Genomic DNA, 21,990 nt, shown 5'->3' with positions numbered 1-21,990 from the left:
TATGCTAGGACATCTTGAATGGCACTAGAGGCTTGATTTTAGACAGGTGTCTTCAGTTCTGTCAGCCTAAACATTACATGTAGAGTGTGACATAGTCATATAAAGTATAGAACATCTCAAATAGCCCTGTACATCCTTGTCTGGACAATAAAATTTTTGTTATAGTGGCTCATTTTGATGTGTTCTAAGTCCAAAAAAGGAAAAAAAAATCTACAGTCCCCCAAACATAATGTAAAAAAAAATATATATATATAAATGGCAAATTATTTTAAAGTTAAAATAATTTTAAGTTTGAAAAGTTTAAAAAAACTTATTTCAATTATTTCAATTCTGAATAAAGAAGACAGGGATAGGAAAAGAATCTGACTTTTGAGTTAACTGTCGTTTTTGAGAAATCAGTATTTCATCTTGTCCTTAAGTGAGAAAAAAAATCAGATTATAATGATTTGTTAAAACAAAACAAAATAAAACAAAATTCTTTTCCATTCCAGGGCACTTAAGAACTTGTCTTTATGATGACCTTCTGGCTGTTTGAGGCACTATGCCAGTAAGCTCCAAACTAATGCAGAGAAATGCATGTAGGTCAGAAAATGAGAACATTTCACTTTAGTGAGCAAGAGATTCCTTTTCCTTTGCACTTTGGTTTCTGAGTCTTCCCAGGAATTTTAGAAATGAATGGAAAACAATGATATAGTGTCCAGAGCAAAAGATACTGTATAGGACACGGACAATTTACAGGATGCTGGAAGTAGGGAAAAAAAAAAAAAAAAACAGGAGAAAGGCTTCAAAACTTCTTTCAGTTTTCTTTCTGTCTCTGCTAGAAATAGGAATCCTGTTTGCTAGGAATTATGGTATCCTAGAGAATATACCAGATTTATGGGGGTCCAAATCAAAATGAGAGCTCAGTTTGGAGATATTCTCCCACTTCAGACTAGGAGTAGTCCAGTCTTTTAAGAACAGTCTCCTAAAGGCAATATCAATTACTAAATAACTAGCTTTTAGGATGTTTATCCACCAGTCTCCAGGCACTTTTCAAAGGAGGAAATTATGTTTATCCCAGTTAGTAATGATATGAAAATGGTAATTAAATATTTACAAGGATTCTTTTGCAGATATCAGTTAACGATATCATGCAATGTTTGAAACTTAGACTCTCAGAGTTTGGATTTGCTATTACCAAAAAAAAGCCTTCAATATTTTTTCTTGGGCATTAAAAACATGTAAAAGCATATGGCTCTAAATTTGACTTTTTTTGAGATATCTCTGACATATCAGGAAAAAATAGTCATTCAAAGTCATGTTTTAATAGTGACATTACAACATCACCAGTAGTAATCAAATAATAGTATTTTTAGTGATTTTTAAGTCCAGAATTTGGGAATCAGATGACTTCAAGAAGATTCTGGTTTGCATTTTATCATTTCTTGCTTTCATAACTCCAGAGAAATCACTGAAAATGCAAATAAACATRAAATACCAGAAAACTATTAAAGGAAGCCCAAATGAAACATTACTAGTGTTTTAATGTTGCATGATTTTTACACCACTTTTGGGTCTTCTGGGTTCTTATTTTGGAATACGGTTACTATTGAGAGATTAATTAAATATTTACAAATTTGCATGCAAGAGAAACTAGTTATTCAGTTTTAAGAGTTCGCAATATCTGAAAAAAAAACATTTCCACTAGATGAAAAAAAAAATACAAAAGATTGTGCAGAAAAATATATCCAAAAAATATTCTCAAATGATGAATAAAAACTGTAGAAAACACCAGGATGGAACAAAGTCTGATATTAAGATATTTAAGTCAAAGGCTGAGAGAGCTGGGTCTGTTCAGCCTGGAGAAGAGGAGGCTGAGGGGGGACCTGATCAGCGTGTATAAATACCTCAAGGGAGGCAGTGAGGAGGAGGGGGCGGCCTCTTTTCAGTGGTGGGCAGGGATAGGACTAGAGGAAATGGCTTCAAACTGAAGCATTGGAAGTTCCACAGGAACTTAAGGAAGCATTTCTTCACTGTGAGGGTGACAAAGCACTGGAACAGGCTGCCCAGAGAGGTTGTGGAGTCTCCTTCTTTGGAGATCTTTAAAACCCGCTTGGATGCAGCCCTGTGCCACGTGCTCTAGGTGACCCTGCGTGAGCAGGGGGGTTGGACTCGATGACCTCTGAGGTCCCTTCCAACCTTCGGCATTCTGTGATTCTAAGTATAGGGGTCTACAAGTATGTTTATACAGCAGCTGTGTCTAAAGTCCAATTATAGTCAAAAGGAGTTTAAATCAATTTTCTACACATCAGTGTCTATGGTCATTTGAGTTGCCCAGGTTGACAGATAATGCAGAAGGCTTACAAGAGACCAGCACCCTTTTAAAGAAGTAATGTACTCATGGGATACCTCATAGCATTTAGAAAGACACCACATGCTTATCTTTACTCAGCTATATCATCCTTAAAGATCTTGTCTAGATCCTCACTAGCAACAGCAGCACCTGGACACTCAGCTCATATTGACACACCAGTAATTGGCATTTTGTCAGAACAGGATACTAAACTCTTATCTGAAAAGCAATGCTTTCAAGAGAAGGATTATTTGCAGGGAATTAGGAGCCTGTCTCCCCTACAGATCTACTTTTTAACCTGTCATATACAAGTAATCATCAAATACAACATTTTTTTTTTCAAGTTTGTATTTCCTGTGGGGGAAAAATAGGGAAAATGGCTCTCCAGTGTCTCATAGGATCTCTACTTTGGATTCCTGATTAGTATATTCTTCTTCACAGATGACGATATGCAAACTCCATTAAATTCCTCATGATGCTATACCTGCATTTCATTGAGAGAAATAATTTTTATAGAAAATTTCTAACCAATCCTACTTGCTGTGCTCCTGTGAGCATTTTTAGCTCCACTATGGTCTGTAATGACCATAAAAAGGCTGAGAGGTTTTATCTTATATTTTTATCAGTAATTCTTGCTCTAATTTCGTTGAATTTTATTCATCTGCAAATTAAAGTCTTGGAAAAAGCTAAGAGTGTTGGATAGTTACCCTTTACTGATAAAAGTGATTCCTCCGAGGGGACAAAATTTAGTTTTAAATTCTAAAAAACGGTATGACAGTCAGAAGACTGACAGTAAAGCTTTCAGATGTGCTTCCTGGAAGTCATATTTAATTGTCTGATTTTTCAAAGTAACTGAGCTCCCACTGAAAGCAGTCCAGTTTTGGTATACCCCACACCTATAAAGTGAGGCTTCATTATGTTACTTTAATTTAAATTTAAGAGCCTAAATTAAACACTGTGGATTCATAATGGAGTCACATGGGTATTCTCAGCTCTGCAATGTGCTACTTTTCATTGTGACCCCTATAAACTAGTGACTTAATTATTCTAAAAGGCAAGGCTAAAATCCCTGATTTTGGTACTGTGCATGGAGATCTGGAGAAAGAAACCAATGAAGAGCAGGCCAAAATATTACAAATCCTTATGCTTAAGGACATCCAGACCTGCCTGCAGTCTGCCCAGCGCTTTGTTACGATTATGTCTGCTCATGTTTTAATGATGGCCTTACTTAGAAGTGAAAAGATCCAAGTGTGCCTGAAGGCTTGGACTCTTGTTTGGCAGCTACCTCAAGGACTCCTCCACATTCCAGGCTGGTAAAACTTCGACATGTTGCAAAAGAAACAGATTCCCTCTCCATGGGGGAGGAAGAGGCCATCTGCACTGAATATTTACATCCTCATTTAAAATAAATACTTTAAAACAATAAAGAAAAAAAAAAAAAGAGAAAGCTTGAACTTGTTGGTTCAAGTTTCTCAGAACTTTGAATGTGAAAGACACTGTGTGTTTACCAAAATTTAACAAACACGGTGGATTAAAAAAATGAGTAATTAGATAAGATTTTCAAAATTGAGGAGGAAATGAAATCATACTCATATAAGCAGCTTACGAATTTAGAGTTGCTTCTGATAACTTCAAGGTACTTCAAGATGTTTCCCTGAAGTTTACCTAGGGGATTAGTTAGTGCTAACTTTAATTGAGAAAGAGTCTAGGCCTAACAATGTTGCATGATTAGGTTGTGTCAAGATCAGCACTGGAACATGACCTGCATATACTACAGGGATAATCAGTATATAGAATAAGAATGGCTAACAGCATATACTAAAGTTACAAAATGTGCAAAGTAGGTCCTCATGCTTGTTTTCCACTCATAACTAAAGTTCTTTAAAGAAATGTCCTAAGCGGGTGTATCTCTTCTTTCTGTTCATAAAAGCAATGAAGTTTCCGTGACAGAATAGGGAGAGAAGTGCTAGATCTGATGCCTTGTATTTCCAAAATATTCTATTTCAACTATGCAGATTTTGAACCTCAGGGCTGATCTTCTACACTAGGAGAATGCCCAGAGGAAGTCTCTGGAACATCCAAGACGGAGAATATGGGGTTGTTTCAGAGCTTCAGGGCAAAGGAAAAGCTAGGGGACTATAGTGCAGGTGGCACTCACAGAAGCCCTTGGGTTCTCACMAAGAAGTATTTCTAGCAAAGCATGTTATACCCCAATAACAAACCATTAGAGATAATCCTGTGACTGGCTGGTTTCCAGTGAGAAAGAAAAAGAAAATGTACAAACTTCAGACTATCTAACAGAAAAAAAGACTTGTCTTGTTGTCCATCACTACCTGGGAAGCCAAACACACCAAAGAGACCACAGAGAGATCCAAGACAACTGGACACTTTTGAAAAAGAGGAAGTATGTTCCCAACACAGCATCAAATCCTTCAGCCTTTTCTTTCCCTTACATCTCAGCCCTATGACAAGRCAAAAAAGTGCATAAGATTCCAAAAACTTGTTATTATGCATAGACTTCTCTTGTAAAGCAACTAGTATGGATAAGAAGTTGTAATCAGAATGACCAAGACCTATGGATACAATGATGACAGAGAACTATGCAACTTTCTAACCTAGTCATYTGGGAATAAAGATGACATTCATTTTCTTGTGAATTAGGGGCCTACATCAAGTGATTTGAGAAATATTGTGTTGGATTGAAAAAAAATGAAATCAACCCTGCCAAGCATTTTTCATCTTTGAGGAAGGTATGTATGAAATTTATTTGTTAATGAAAAGAATGAAGAAAGCAAAACTGAGAATGCCATCTCTTTCCTGCCTTCAGAAACTGTGATTTTAACAATGCCTGATATCACAAGAAAAATACTACACTTTGACAATATTTATCTACTCACTAAAATCTCCATTTTTTTTTCTTAAAGAACAGAGAAGGGCAAAAAATGAAGTAATAATTTGTTGATTACTCAGCCCTAAGAACCAGTGCTGTCCCTCTCCAGCAGATGAATTTAAAAAACAGATGAAGATGATCATGGAAATCAGGGACCTCTAGAGGGCACCAGAGCTGTTTCACCAAGAACATCCTAGCCCACCAAGCTTCTTCCAGTCCATGCATCCAAGCAGAAGGCTGCTACCACTAATCAAGATGACCGGAATTATGACAGCAGCTACTCTAACTACCGATGGATAAAGAAGAGCAACAGAAAGAGAAGAATATTCAGAGGGGGCAAGCAGATCTGTAAAGACAATCCACTAGGAAGGCTTTGGGCTTGGCTCCTTTTTTTTGCTATTTAAAAAGCATATTGATCTTTAAAACCCACTTTGTTACTCTCTTTTACCCTTCAGAAAGAAGAACATTATTTTCTGCTCCCAAAGTCTGAGAGTCTTCTGGTTTCTTGCTTGTCTCTCTCTGTGTCACCTTGTCAGTGTGATGTTAGGAGCTCACAGGAGGCTGACAGCTCTAGGCTCAGACTATCTAAGCAACAAAACCAGGTTCACAGGGAGGGTGTTTCATATCAGCTGGATTGCCAGACAAAACACATGGAAATTTGTGAGGATGCTGATTGCTTTTATTATCTGGCTTTAGTATTCTGAGCCTTTTTTGGTTTATTTATATAAAGTTTCTCCACTAAGAGAAGTGTCACCTGCAAGAAGGTGTATCCTTTGCTGTTTTGCTGGCTTTATTTTTTATATATAGATATATAGAGATTTTATGTAAAATCAATGACCTGAGTGTAACCTGTATCTTGATTTACTCGTATCTATTTAGAAGAAACGCAACCTTGAAGTTAAATGGTCAAATCCAACTTCTATAACTAATAGGTGTTCTTATTTCCCCACATGAYGAACAGCATCACTAGGATATCTAACTTTTTGATATAGTACACATTCCTACAATTACATGTGTCCCTAAAGCAGATGTAGAAGATATGATAATTCCTCAATTTTACAACTAAGAAAAGTGAGATTAAGGGACTAACTGATGAGGTCAGGAAATCTGTACACTTGCAACCCAAGAAAAGTGGACAGTTCTCCAGAGTATAATGTCAGCAAATAGGATTTTTGTGCAACTTTTTTTGGCTCTAGTTACTAGAGAATTTCTATTAGATCATTCTGAAAACAAAACAATAAAAAATTGGTGAGTCAGTAAGTAGTTTTTTGACCTCTGATTTATGCAGTTCCTAGTAATTTAGTACTGAAGAAAAACTCAAAAAAAACCCCCAAATCCTCAACACATCTGCAAAATAAAAGTCCTAAAGTCTGGTGTTTGATGCTGTGGACATAAAATTTGACAAAATCAATAAAAATCTGCCCGTACAGTCAACAGACTTTCCAAACTTCTCCTTTCAGCTAAAGATTGAGCAGTCCCAGGCAGACAGCAAGGCTGTTCAGAGGCAAGTGCAGACTATGAAGGCAATGACACATGTGTCAGTGTGGCTGTCAGACCCCTGGATGAGTCTGTGGGAAGCTCAGAAACAGCAGTAGAGTGGAAGAAGTAAGTAGATACAAGCCCTCTCTCTAGTCAAGAAGAGAAGGATTGGGTATAAAACACAGAAAATACCTGCATGAGTGGTTTGGGCATTTGYTCAGGATGCAGGGATGTCCTAAGTTCTGATACTTATGCAGAAGACTGAATAGATACTTATGATTTAAATATAAAACAAATAAAACAAATAAGACAGGATCCTTGCTGCCACATTCCAGCTTTCTCTTAATGTGCAAACCACTACTTTATGTAGTCAAACTTCCTTATTCTTACACAATCTTATTTTTCACTCTGGAAACTGGAATAGCTTGAAGGGAAGGGATGGAAATGAACATGAATGCTCACATGTGCCTGCCTTAGACCATTTGTCTGGAAAGAAGGAACAAAAGATCTCATTTACCTGTCAAAGGTAGTGTTGACCCTGTGTCTTACACATACGGGGTAAATATGTTGACCTCTGAGATACTCATATACCATCATTAGGTCCTCCTTTCACAACTGAAACTTGGCATCTCACTGTAAGTCTTTAAGTTATTCTCACTTACTAAGCTCATTTAAGTCTCCTAAACAGCATGAAGGAGGCAAAGGATAGAAATTGCTTGGTTAACATAGGCTTTTCTCACCATCAAAGCTGCTGTGGGGCATCCAGAGGATAGGACAGGACCTGTGGGGCAGGATGTGGCAGATAAAGGTGAAACAGGATGCCCTGGTACTTCTAAATGACCATAGATCCCTGTGTTTAGCTTGCTGAATCCCCCCAGAGTACTTAAACTGGAACTGGATGTCTTTAGTCATCTACAACTGTGCTAGCAAAGTAAGAGTGCCCAGGTTCATTCTCTGGTCCTAAGCCATAYAGTAATTTGATCTCATTTTCACACCTGAGGTATTTTAACTAKCAAGTTTATGGCAATATATAAGCTTCCAATTGGGAACTCACTGTAATAACGCTGACTTGTGTTCAGTAATTGTTTGGGACAGTAAGAGTTGGTTTAGGCTGGATTTATACAGGGAACCACCATAGCAATCCAATGACATATGCCATTACATTCCAGTGTCTGGGACTATAACTCCTTTCTTTAATAAAGTAGTTTGTATTTATCTTTTGGAGGATCTTAGTTCCCCCATGTCCCCATTCCCTCTCTGAAACAGTRCAGAAGCACTTCACAACAGGGATCTATGCAACTTAAAGTGTTTGGTTCATTTAATCTAGTTCCCTGCTGTGAAGCAGACCAGATGCACTAAATGCTTGGGAGGATACAAAGTACCAGAAAGACAGGTGACGCGCAAGATGATGCCAAGGAGTTCACAAAGACCTAGCKGCACATCATTGGCTACAGATGAATAAGGCTGGATGTTTGCACTGGTGAACACTGTTTAGGAATCTGCAGAGGAAATTGTTGACCTGTGATGCATCCAGTCAGTTCTGTTGAATTAGTGGTAGAATTATGTGTGTTGAGTTTAGCCAAGCCTTCACCATATTCCTTCAGACTACTTGAAATATTTSGTCTCTGAACACGTGTCTCAGAGCTCCCATGCTTTCAGACAAGCTTGTCTTCATCTGCTCAAGATTGCCCTGGTTCATTATTTTCAAGCTTTTCTAAAGAGACCTGCTCTCAAATCACTATATAGGTACTTTGATTGCATACATATTTTTATTTTCTTTAACTCTACCAACTCCCCTTTTCCCTCTCATTCCCCTGAATAATTGCGAGCTGTCTCTCAGTTTCACTGAGTGTGCAGATAGGTGCTTTTATCTGTTCTGAAGCAAAAGAAAGCCAACTTCTAATACTAGGGAGGGATTTGTATAACCTTGCTATCCTGAAAAAAAAAGAATCAAGATGAAATCTCTGCTTTACTGACATCAGTGGGATTTGAAACTGATTTTGTTTAAGGATATATTAGAAATACAGCTTTTTATTCTTGCGTACACAGACACATGCACGTGTACGCAGAAGTGAGAGAAGAAACTCTGAATTTTAAGCAAGGAGGCATTTTAAAATACCTAAAAAATCTTTTTTCTTTCTTTCTTTCTTTCTTTCTTTCTTGCTTTCTTGCTTTCTAGCTTTCTTTCTCACTTTCTCGCTTTCTCTCTCTCTCTTGCTTTCTATCTCTCTTTCTATCTCTCCCTTTTTCTTCCTTCCTTCTTCCCCTCTCCTCTCAGGCTGTGTGTGTTGATTTTTCTTTCTCATTGAAAAGGTTCATGGTCAGCTTTAACCTTTACAGTCAGCTTGGTGGGATAAAATCCTGTGAGAACATTAGGAGGACCATGGATTTTATGGCTTTGTAYTGCACTTCAGTGGACTCGTATATGCTGGTACAAGGATCAGCCTTTACAGAACAACAGAGACACTTGTGTTCCTAGACATAAAATCTCAGCACTTTGTAATGGAACCGGATTTTCCCAGTGTTATCCTGTTTGCCTTGTTGCTTAATACAGATTGTCTTTTCAGAAACTGAGGACTGGGTATATATTATATACGTTATTAAACAAATACTTTCAGTGCCTGCTTTCTCACCAAGTCCAAATGGCACAATCTGGCCAAGTTGGTCCACTCCATCTTTCTTAACCTCAGAAAACAGCACCCAGTTTTCTGGAAGACATCCTCATCCACCTCCTGAACTGTGCYCAGAAATAGTCAGGAACGGTGCTGGTAAGTTTGGTGAGAAGAAACTCTGGTGAAAAGAAACTCTGAAATCCCACTAAAAAACAGCACAGACAGCCTGCACTCTGGTGCTCTTTTGCTTACTTGTATGGATATAACTTTGCTGCAATAAGATAATCCAAAAGGCACTGAAAAGAGAGGAATCCTATAAAACGTACATACAATTCTCTACCAGGCTGGAGGTAGTACAAAATTATTGCTGGTATGAATGTGTCTCCAGAAGAGCTGTTCATGGGCAAACAGTGCTGGGAAATCGATGTTCCTCTTGCCTAGAGCTTTCTGTATTCAGGTCAGATGGGTGTCTCAGACAGCAGCTGCAATACGCATAGTTGTATCAGGGATGTGGATGAGAGTTTGGCTTTTGCCTGTCTAGCTGAGTTGTGCAAAACTCAGCATTTTTCAAACTCACTGGTGGTTTCTTTGAAGATTTCCCTTGTTCTAAGTTTTGCATGAACTTCGAGTTTGGAGTTTGAGCAAACCCAGCAATTTTGATCCCTTTGTGGGGACTGCCTTGCACTTCGAGTTGGACACATGCTTACAAACCTTGATGAATTGGGACTTAGTGAAAAACTTCACAGACAAGTATGAGCTTGAAGAATTTAAAGAGAGGAAAAAGGAATCCACCTCAATCTGACCTGTGCTGGCCTTCAGTCCCTTGTGTTAATTATTACTGTTGAGGAAATAAAATCACAAGCAAGTAGAGCATATAACTTCATCCATAGCAACTGTAAGGTAACTTATTCCTAAATTGCAAGTATATACATACACATGTACATATATATATATATACACATGTAAGTATATACATGTAGACTGATTATCTAAGTTCCCGTTCAGCTGATGATCTAGACTAGAGTGATCAGTCAATGCAGTCTAGAGAGAAATTAATGCCATGCTAAAGTAAATGCTTGCTTAATTACTACAGAAGTCATTGGCTCTATGAGCAGGATTCCCAAGACAAGAACAGGAGCTAGGTGCTGGGCTGAAACAGGAGCACCTAAATTAAGGTAGATTATTCAAGTTAGAGGTCTTTGTCAGGTCTGTGCTGGATCTGACCTCAATTTCTCTATAATATATGGAAAAAGTAGGTGGTCTTATTTCAGCCTCTTCTTTCCTCTTAGTCTGGCAGACCTGGATAACAGAGAAGCTGAAGAATTCATTTTTCAATGATCAGAGATATCATAAAAGGTTGTCTGATTAAAGCCTAGAAAAATATGTATGTGGGATCAAGACCTGTGCTCTTTTAGGTCTGTGTCTTCTGTCTAACACCTGTGGCCTACAGAAGACATAAAAGAAAAAGGAATGATTCAGGAGCTGCTTGCAGAAGATTTATTTGTACTCTAATCTACAAGGAAGGAAGGAAGGAAGGAAGGAAGGAAGGAAGGAAGGAAGGAAGGAAGGAAGGAAGGAAGGAAGGAAGGAATATCAATTGCTAGATTTTGTAGCTGAAGCATTCAGCATTTTTGTCAGACCACTATTTCTTCTTTAAACATAGAAATTCTTTGGGATTAGCTAACCTGCATCACATTTACCTTGTGTGCTTGTAAAGGAGAATAGTCTGTATCTTCACTAGCCATTTAATTCATCTATGACCATTCTGTGTAGATAGCATGTCCTAATGGGTGCACTTGTGTAGACAGGAATTATGTAGCTTGTGTATTGTAAAAGAAAGTATGCAGAGATGTATGTGATATATGTGTGTATCACTACATGAAAAAAAAAAAAGAAGTAATGCTGGTTAAGTGTACCCATAAATACATAAAGAGTATGCTGTAAATTGGTAGGGCATTATAGGGTGCATAAAGTAGTAGATATGGAAAAAAACAAAACAAAACAAAACAAAACATGAATTATATCTTAATTTAAGGATCAAAAAGTTTCTCTTCTCCTGGGCCAACATGTATACCTTCACTTTTTCTGGGCTGCATGTCGGGGTAAGACTAGGGGGACAACATCCCCTCAGTGCTCTTGATTTCACTGGAAGGAAATCTTGTTATCCAATAAATTTCCCATGTTTTGTGCATGCATTACATACATAGCCAGGATGAGCAAAACTCTGTTCTCTATTCCTGTCGCACCCCAATGCGAAGAGTGATGAAGGAGATGGGGTGCTGTGGGATCCACACAAAGTCTGGTTGCCAAAACAAGTGAGGTATCACACTATCACACCACCTGGCTGGTAGTTACTTCATATCCTATCAGAATCTTAATAGCTAAAAGTTGTTGAGTTGTTGGGGCCCATCAATCTCTTGGCAGTATCTGGCACACAGCCTAAATCAGAAAATGTATAGCTGGGCAACAACTCCTGAGATGATAATTATTGCTGGTCCAAAGCCATCTGTGCACTTTCACCAACAATCTGGATAAACTTCTAATAATGTGTGGACTTACTTTGTTTGCACAGTAAGTCCTCATCTCTGTAACAGTTTCTTAGGCTGTCTACACCACTAGATTTAGTATTACTAGGGCATGGATGCAAGTGCTGTATATAAACATGATAGTAAAATTTCAGCAGAGTCTCTAGCACAGTTTTGGTTTGAGACATCTAGATTCCAAACTATTTCAAGGCATTTTTTCAGGAATTATTGCTGCAAGACCATTCCCAGGAGGCAATCTGCCTTGAGGCTAATCTGCTTCTGAGGCTAAAAGAATATGTGGTATAGACACGATTAGTTGGTTTCAAATGGTCTCAGTAGCAAAGAAGAGGCTCTGGATCTATTTCGTTAATTGATTTGGATGCAACATAATTATTCCTCCTTTTATTGTTATTTTTTATTCATTTACACTATTTCTCTGTTTCTGCCTGAATCACAACAATTCTGCACTGTCCACATTGTCTTTAGAGTGGCTTGTGATTTGTCATGTAGAGCAAGGTGACTCTCTGGACAGAAGTACAGATCTGGCCAGAGCTTTTGTGAGCTTTTAACAGGCACAGAGTACAGGCATAATACTAGTCTTCTAGGAAATGGAACAAATACTCCTATATAGTAGTCTTAAGTTCCAAGCTCAGAAACAAAATATCTACTGATGGACTTTACCACAAACTACATATAATGTCTCTACTTCTTCTCACCCTCCCCTTTTACCAAAAGTACCAATTCTGTGACGTTCTACTTTCAAAGTTGTACCTGAAATGTGTTAAATGTCTCTGGATGTCGAGGTCTAATATTGGAGTTGGTCTGGAGGATCCGAGGGGTGATCTATCTTGACTCAGAAGATCTTGGAATTCTTTACATATTTGTCTAAAATGAAAGAGGAGATCTTTAAATGACATAGATGTAACCCATCTCAAAAAGCTGATTCTCACCTTTTGTTTGTAACAATTTCATAGCTTCCTCAGCAATTTCTTCTATAGCAACAAAGATTGACAGAGCCAGTGATACAAGAAGTAAAGACAAAAGAATCCCCTATCCCTGAAATGAATTCTCAAAATCAGCAAAGTAAAAATCCCTTGAAATCTTTCCTTGAAAATCAACAGTTCATACCTGAAACCAAGTTTGTGCAAAATTTGACATTTTAAAGTAAGGTTTCTCCCCTAGTTTGTATTCAGTTTGACAATTTAAATATGTCTTAGTTCATCTACACTAGAAACAAGAATGATTGAAGAAAAAATCATCTTTAGCTAATCAACAGCTAGCGTTAGAACATGCCTGAAGACTTTGTGCAAATATGTTACTATTTGTGCATTTGCTTGTGTGCATGGGTTTATCTGCAAGTAAAAGTCATAGCAATTACGGCCTTGACTAGTTTGACCTAATTTTAAAGTGAAATACAACATGGGAATTGTAAAAGAAAATATTCTTTTTTTTTCTTTCATTTTATGACCATGTCCATACTCTGCTTCCCTGTTGTTCTTGTGCAGGAAAAAAAAAAGCGAGAGTCCCTCAACTGATACTTCTCCCAGAGGTTTGTCCATAGTGAGAATTGATTCTAGCAGCAACTATTTTAACTTCCTATTGAAACATACTCCGTTGTTGTTTTCCACAATATTTCCATCCTGCAGCAAGCTGAAGTGTAACAGCCTGGAGGATTCACATTCTAGTAGAGTCTTTTTCTCTCATTGACTATAGTCACCAAGCTGAGTGACTCTTTTAACCTTCAGTATGTACACATTAGACATGCACAGGTAGGTGAGACAAATTCCATTAGCTCTCCTTTTTATCTATCTTGATGTCATGAGCAATTAGTACTAAGCAGAGCCTGGAACTCCAGTTCTTCCCCTTGTAATGGGAAACTCAGATTATCTCCTCCCTATCTCCCACCTTCATGGCAGTCAAACTGCTTCAGGAAGGATGGGCAGTGTCACTTTCCCTCTCAGACTGTCTCAGCACCTGGTGCTTAAAACCATCTCCTTGTATGAGATCATGTGGCACATGCAATATACAATGTAAAGTTAAAAGGAACTTGAAAATATATCTTTTCATTATTGCAATCATCTCTATTGCATCAATCTGTTTTGCAAAATAAGCTAGGAATGTGTTACTAATACATTATTTTAGTATAAAACAAAAGCCAAAACAAATCCCTGTCCTCAGAGGATCAGTAAGCTGCTCTTTGTACATGTCTTTGATATCTCTTTGGAGAGAGATATCACTCATTTTCAAATGATTTATGGTAGTTACATAATGAAAGGAAAGGTGTCCAGATCTCTTTCTCATAAAGTCTCCAAATGGGGTTGTCATTCTCCATTGGTCATTCTGGAGATGTAGACATGTATTGTGGGGCCAGGAAGGCATGATGCCCAGCAGATGACCAAAGCACTCAACTGGATTACCCTGAGCTGAATATCTTACATATGGAAACATCTGTTTAGGAACTATATGCCTAATCCTGCCATAGTAACTACACATACACTAATAAACTGAAAAGTGCCATGGGTTCTGAGACCGTTACCATCTGATCAGGTTCACATTTTTAAGCTTTCTTAGACTGCTAAGCAGGGAGAGTGCATCCAGACTGGTTTCTGAGAACTGACCCTGCTCTGAAGTACCTCCCACAATTTACCCAGAGGTTGTTTGGAAGAGCTCCAGAAATCATTCTAATAATTTAATATTATAGATTATTATAGTCTTATTCCTCATCTTGTGCATAATTTGTTAGTATACATGCAACTACTATATATGGGCTCAGTCTCTAATACTAGAGGAAAGTAGTCGAGTCTCTGTTTTCCAGGCTTCTTAAGAAGAATCCTGCTTTGCGTTTTTGGTCCTGGATGAAGTTCAAACCCCTGGTTACAATCCCCACTTATACAGCCCCCTTTTTGTCCTTTATGTCAGTGGCATAATGGAAAATGAGTGAATTTATCTTCTTTGTCTTTATAGTGCCCAGGTAAGAATCAGGAAATTCCACTGACCCACTTTTAATTTTCATTATGCCACTGTTCTCCTGTAAGATTTGGACATAGCCTTTGACACCACAGCAGACCTAACAAGATGCAGAAAACTATTTCCATGCTGTGCCTCTGGACTTCATCCAAGCCTGATTTCTGTAAATGATTGTCATCAGTGTGAACCTAGACACCAGCTGCTTGAAAGGGAAGCATCATCTTAGCCTTTCAGGCAAAGAGAGGTATTCAGCAGAAATGTATGTAAATGCAGCATACACTTTTAATGAATCAGGTCCTTAGAGGAAAAACAGTTCCTTTTAACAACTGAAAACAGTCAGTCACTTTGGCTTCTAAACAATCGACTATCCCCAGTTGGCCCTGTCAGCATCGCTCCTCTCTCTCCCCTCCAACCTTTACTTTCTACCTGTTGAGAAAGTTCATCTTGCGAGTTCTTATATTTTGACAAAGGAAAGTGTCAGAATCAAGTATGCAATTAAGTTCCTTTCCATCTTCATATGTCAAAAGTCTTTACTGAGCCTTTCAGATTGAAAGAGGAGAAAAAAACATTTTTGTATTATACATGAAAATTTGCAAAAGGCAGTAACCTACTTTTTCAAGGGGATTTCTAGGTAAAGTGATGTCTGAGGAGGTAAAGTACCTCCACTACGAATAAAACATTACCTGGGGTAGAACCACAGGGTGGGAGGATGGCTATTTGCTCTGAGATGGACAGTACACTTATATAAGCATAGGACCATGTTTATTCCTCTGAAGCCTTATCAGAAAAAAAAAAAAAAAAAAAAAGATAAAAATAAATATATATCCTGGTCACTCCTGCAAGAGAGGCACCTACTTATTTCTTTTTCAAACAGGCAGATGTTTCAGTATATGGTCATAAGAAGATAAAAAGCACTGTAGTGGATATATGGCCCATATAACCCATTATTCTATCACCAGCAGTAACCAAAAATATTTTAAGGAACATATACAGGAATGGGGCAAACAGGTTCACAAGTCTGATGCATTCCAAGTGTGTCTGGGTACCCAGCACACAAAGATCAGACATCAGAGAGGTGCTCAGCAGGTCCTGTCCACCTTGTCTCAGAGCTACTTTTCAGAAAAGCAATATATTGAGCACATTCTGTCATTGTATAAAGGCATTTTGTACTCTGAGATTTTTTTCTTTAGACAGGATGCTTCTCCACAAGTGGAACTGCTGGCATAACTTTTAACAATTCTGCCTTTAAATCCAGATTAGGAGACAGATTTCTCCCATTGCTTTTCTTTTTTCTTGTCCTTTCAGCTTCTAGCCAATGCTTATTTCTCTCCCATCCTGACCTTGCTGCTGCTTGGTGTATATCTACACCATAAAATTATTAGAATCGGATGTGGCATCATCTTGATCAGACTGGCTAGCAGCCTCCTGATAAGGTCCTTTAAAACATGTGTGGAGGCCCACTTCAAGGACAGCAATCTATCAGCAAATAAGGAGTAATACAGGATGCCTTGCTGGTAGATAATCAACCTCAAGGATGGCAGTGCAGTGTTCTGTAAGCAAACAAGGAGCAAAAGCTGACACGTTATCTGCTATGTACAGCTGCTACGTTACCAAGAAACTTATTGGATAGTTTTGATGTAATCCTTTAGATTATTGGTTTATTTAGTAACTATGCTTTGCATGCTTAGGCAAATAAGGTATTGTATCTGGGACAATACAGTGTATAAGTTTTATATGGTGCTTAATAAAGTGTCTTTGGCTCATTATATTGGAATCCATGCCTCAAATGTGAGGGGCCATATCCAAGAGGTAGCTCGTGAAAGAGAATGGTCCTGGTTTCATTCACTGTACTAGTATCATTATAGTCTCAGATAAAGTAGGACTAAACTATGAATTTGAGGAAAATTGAACTTAATGAAAATTACAAACTCAGCCAGTAAATAAGTGCAAGTCCAGACAAATGACTAAATGACTGTTATCAGATAAGTGTAAGTATAGAGGTAGGATGATGTTTTGACACTGTGGACCTTTGTTTCCTGTCATCTGGATGGAGTTGGTCTGGTGAAGTCACTATTCTACTTCCAGGCAGGAGAGGGCAGTAGTTGCACATGCATTGGCCCTCCAGTCCCCTATGAACATACAGTAGCATATGGCCTCTCCTTACATTATTGTCAGATCACTCCAAACAATTTACTAGCCTTTTGGAAGGGAGGAGAAAGACATTATACCCTTTAAAACGGAGGCTAACAACCTAAAAGTCCAAAGTTCATAAGTGGGGTGGATATGGAGTAATGCSTGACTCCCTGTTTCATTAGTAAAGGGTAGTGGTACAGTATATATGCAATGTGGAAAAAGGTAACCAGACTCTTATGTGCCCCTCAATGGGACGTCTTTTGGAGAAAGGAGATGATAAGCACCCTTTGGTGATAACAACCAATGGCAATGTGCTTCCTCCCTAGTGCCATATGAGAAAGGAGATTTGTGTATTTATAGCTGAGTTAGAGCATCTTCTTGGACAGTACTTAAGTGGGAAAAAGTGCAATCTTAGCCTTTCTAAGAGACTTTCCATCCAGAAGTACAATCTGCCTCTAAACACTTACGGGGGGGCGCTGATTGCAAAAGTGTTATAGAGTGATGGAAAGACACAGCTTTCAGAACAGAGATGTGGCTTGTCAGTTGCTTCCCCTGGCCCTTAAAGCAAGAATAGGAGTAGGTAAAGATTAGGTTATGTTTCACTCAGATTATTCTCTTTAACTTACAATACATTTAGGAGCATGATGAGTGAAGTCTCCTATCATGCACACTATGAGCGGATGCCCTCTGAGACTCATGACATTCTGCTTCCTAACCAAGAAGAGTCATGGGCTGTATTCTTGACATTCACCAGCCTAAGAGGTTTCACAGTGTACGGCCCCAAGTCACCTTGAGAGCTCTGGATACAGGAGGGACACAAAGCTGCCGAAGCATACAGGGCCAGAGATCCTATTTGCAACCAGAACAAAACAGGGACATCTGGATGCTGGAAACAGTCCTTGTGGCTGTTGGCCATCCCCATCCCAGCAGCATTAGGACTCTCTACAGGTTATATTCAGGACTGGATGATCTTCAAACATCTCCAGAACCGAGTGAGAAAGAGGAATGATAGTCCAGAAGCTCTGGCTTCTGGCCCAAGCTCTCCTGTAGCCTTCCTGCAAAGCGCTGTGTAAGTTCATGTGGTTATGTTCAAGACTACTCCATGCAGGCATCCTGCACATCTAGTGCAGGCTTGCATTATACCATGAAGGCTAATTATCTGTATTTATCCGATTTTGTGAAGTTTAATTCCTCCCTCATCAAAGCTAATTAACCTAGATAAAGTGTTATCCTAACATGATGTTACTGCTCCGAGGAGGTCAGTGGTTTGTATAGAGCTAAATCAAGTGCCTCTTAATGATTTTAACAAAGCTTGCCTTCTAGTGTACACTATTCTGACTCTTTTGGCTTCAAGAGAACTCTCACAGTTTCCACAAAAGGATCTGTCCTTTCTGTCCTTTTTCAGACCAGCTCTCCCTCACCACACTTCCCGTAATTTTCACAAAATCACATAATCATTAAGGTTGGGAGGGACCTCTAGAGATTATCTAGTTCAACCACCCTGCTCCAGCAGGGACACCTAGAGCATGTTGTAGAGCGTCTAATGCAGGTGAATTTTGAAAATCTCCAGAGAAGGAGACTTCCAGGACTCCCAGGTCCCTCTCTGTGGAGCTGCTCTCCAGCAGGTCAACCCCTATTCTGTACTGGTGCCTGGGGTTATTCCTCCCCAGCTGCAGGACCCTGCCCTTGTCCTTGTTGAACCTCATGAGGTTCCTCTCTGCCCAAATCTCCAGCCTGTCCAGGTCCCTCTGAATGGCAGCACAGCCTTCTGGAGTGTTGGCCACTCCACCCAGCTTGGTGTCATCTGCAAACTTGCTCAGGGTGCACTCTGTGCCCCCGTGCAAGTCATTGATGAACAAGTTGAATAGCATCGGGCCCAGTACTAATCCCTGGGGGACACCACTGGCCACAGGCCTGCACCTAGACTCGRCCTCATCTATCACCACCCTCTGAGCTCTCTCATTCAGCCAGTTCTCAATCTACCTTCAATTTCTATGAGAGAAACACTCAGAAAAGGGGAAACTAGAGAAAAATTAGGACCTAACAGAATCTATGGCATTACAGAGGCTACAGTTACCACTTCCAGGATGATTGGTTTGTATGCAATCTACTACTCCATGATTCCTCTGGCAACACAAACTACCCTCTTAGCACACCCTGATAAGAATAAATGAAGAGTGGAGCAGAATGGAGACACCATGGCCAAAATTCATTGGATTCTCTGTGGAGGTGGTAATCTAATGGTGCCATGCATTTGATGAGTGGTGGAGGATGGAGCAAAGTGAAGACACTACAGCCAAACTCTGTTGTACTCCCTGCACAGGTGACAACCTGGTTGTACCATGCAGCTGATAAACCACATAGTACAATAAGATATTTGGTGACTGGGCAACAACGGTGGCAGATCAGTCTCTTCCAATGGAGTTTGCTCAAACTTCCTCTCATTCTAATTTCATTATAATAGTACTACACAACCCCATCCCAAAAGTTGCCCCCTTCCAAAGAATGACCATTCCTCACTGAGTATGCTTTCTATATTTTCAATTTACTTGAGAGACTTGTAAACCAATCAATAACAAAAGTAAGTATTATTAGAGTGGCTCAAGCTCCACCTAAATGTAAAAGAAAATATATAAAAGGTGAACTAAGGAGGAATATATAAAAGGTGAATTAAGGAGGGAAAGAGGAAGTCGGAAGACTTTATCATAACTTCTGGATCAGTTGACAGACCGAACCCCTTTCCTCCTCTCTGGTTGGAATGTTGCCTGAGGAGACTCCTTGAGGTTGAGAGCCCACCCCCATCTTATTGGGTGAGTGATTATTGCACATTTGTGACACTAGACACTAGTTAAGAACCCCACAATGTAGTAAACAGTTTCCTATACTGACGTCTGAAACCTGCTTTGTAAATATTGCATTTGAATAAATCACATTATTTGTGAACTCGATTTGTTGATTTGAAGGTGATCAGACCTACAGTCGACAGACTCTGAATCTGGTACTGTCAGAGTTGGGCCTACAGTTACCACAGTATTTGATATCCCTATTAAGAGACGAGTCCAGCCAATTCCAGTCCCTGCAACCTTTGAGGATCAGCTGGAATGCAAGGGGATCCATCTCTTAACAAATTGGACCCCCTCTCACCTTCAAACTGCAACTTTATCTAACAGTGTTTTGGTAGTTACTAAGATCATATTCATACAGCAAGACCTTGTGTTTTCTTCTCTGCAAAAAGGCAAAATCAGGATCTATTCTATAGCTCTCATCATGGCCCCATTGTCATCCTCTCCAGTTGCCTAAATCAAATTATATTCCTAGCCTGAGAGAATGTATGTGCTGGCTTAACCTCATACATTACAGTGTACCCACTAAAACCTTATTACAGTAAATAAAGTTCCTTTTACAGTGTCTCTAAAGAGGCACTCTCACTTGTTTTCACTAAGCACTGTTGTGATAGCTGTCATCATAATTCCAACTCCTTACTCCCACTCACTCCTCCCGCAGTCCCCAGATTCAAAACGAAAAAGTGACAGACAGATTTCTTTTTTAGCTGAACATTGTTTTTCCCTTCTTACTTTGTTGCTAGGATCATCTTTTTCCTTGCTGTCTGCTCTTTCTGTTCCATGTGCTGTCTGGCAATGTGCTCTCCTACTGCCTTGGCAGGAAACTCTGTTTCACAGGTGTAGCCGAAATCTCTGGCCAAATGCAATGCTTCCCCTGTGGGCAAACAAAATGGATCAGTCAGTTTTTAGTGTTTTTTTTTTTTTTTTCTATATAATTTCTTATGTCATTAAAAGAAAAGAAAATTAAAAATGAAGAATAACAAGTCAGTTTTGTAGTCATGCATCCCAAACTCAGTACAGATGTCATCCCAATTGGTCTACTTCTACCTAGCCATCAGACTTAGCCAGCTAGAAGAGAGAAAGTGTATTCCTGTGATGAGAAAATACTAGGGTTTAACTCTCTCCCATGCCACCAGTGTACTGGCCGAGTTTTGTAAGTTTAGATCTTCACTGGTATTTAAAACCTACAGGAGAAGACAATAAACCTGAAGAGCCAAAATTAAAAATGTAGTGCCTCACTTCCCTTTATATGAAGAAAGAAGAGCCTTCAAGAGAGTTTTATGAGGATAAAACAAATCAGGTCAGCTTTTTTTCTCAGGAGTTAATTTAACTAAGCAGGTGCTATGTAGATACACTCTAAAGATGAGAAGAACTCTATGCAGAGCACAGGAAGCACACCTGTTTCCAAAAAGTTTGCAATCAAAATTGACCATACAGATCAAAAGAAAAGGCAATGAATCATAGACCCTATTTTATATATAAGGAAATCAAGGAAATGGGAGTATGTGACTTGACTGCACTTTCTAAGGCTTCTGTAGCATGGACAGAACCCAAAGGACTCATTGCCTCAGTTACAGAGCCTGGACCTTATAACCCACCTCCATGGTGGTCGTCAGGTACGTTGGAAGTACTTGCTTATTTCTACTGAGAACTTGGGGAATCCAGACATTTATTCGGGGATTAACTGAACATTCTCTGGTCTGTGTTCTCTGACTCCAACAATTCTGTTGTGAGTTTTATCTGATCACACATAGCTGCTTCAATTATGATTGTTTATTGCACCTAACTTTATCTGAAGGGAAATAACACATTTCTGGATGGAAATATTCTCTCATCTCTATGTAAAAACCAGAAACAGGTCAGCTGTCCTAAGGAGTATGCAGAACAACGTCTGTATGAGTGACTGCCAGAGACTTGCTGGTAAGTCTTAGATAGCTTTAGGATCTTTTTCAGAGATGTATTCAAGAGCCAAATTGAGAGCTGGAGACAGGACTTTAGGGAACTAGGTAAATACTCTAGATGGTGAGTTAGAAGATGTGCAGGACTTGTAGTACCTCCCTTTGAGAACACCTTCAGTGAGATTCACCAAATTAAACATGAGATTCACCTAATTAAATGTCAATATTGGGATTTGACATAGGACTACCTAGTGAATAGAGAGAAACTGACACTTGAAGAACGTAAAGTAAAAGGCAAAACTGAATCAGCT

The 21,990-nt window shown here is 39.1% G+C and overlaps 1 protein-coding gene across 1 annotated transcript in view; it reads right to left on the bottom strand.

Moving 5' to 3' along the window:
- The window catches only part of TFAP2D (transcription factor AP-2 delta), a 44,855-nt gene that overhangs the window by 1,339 nt on the left and 21,526 nt on the right, over positions 1-21,990 (bottom strand). Inside the window, exons 5-6 of the mRNA XM_026043599.1 lie at positions 20,514-20,655; positions 12,610-12,723 (exon numbers count right to left, since the gene is read on the bottom strand). Of these exons, the coding sequence (XP_025899384.1) occupies positions 12,610-12,723; positions 20,514-20,655 (256 nt within the window). The remainder of the gene's footprint in view (positions 1-12,609; positions 12,724-20,513; positions 20,656-21,990) is intronic.

The sequence above is a fragment of the Nothoprocta perdicaria genome, unplaced genomic scaffold (genome assembly GCF_003342845.1).
Source record: "Nothoprocta perdicaria isolate Ctin4 unplaced genomic scaffold, notPer1 scaffold_330, whole genome shotgun sequence".
Classification (NCBI taxonomy): Eukaryota; Metazoa; Chordata; class Aves; order Tinamiformes; family Tinamidae; genus Nothoprocta; species Nothoprocta perdicaria.
This window is presented reverse-complemented; position numbering and strand designations above follow the sequence as displayed.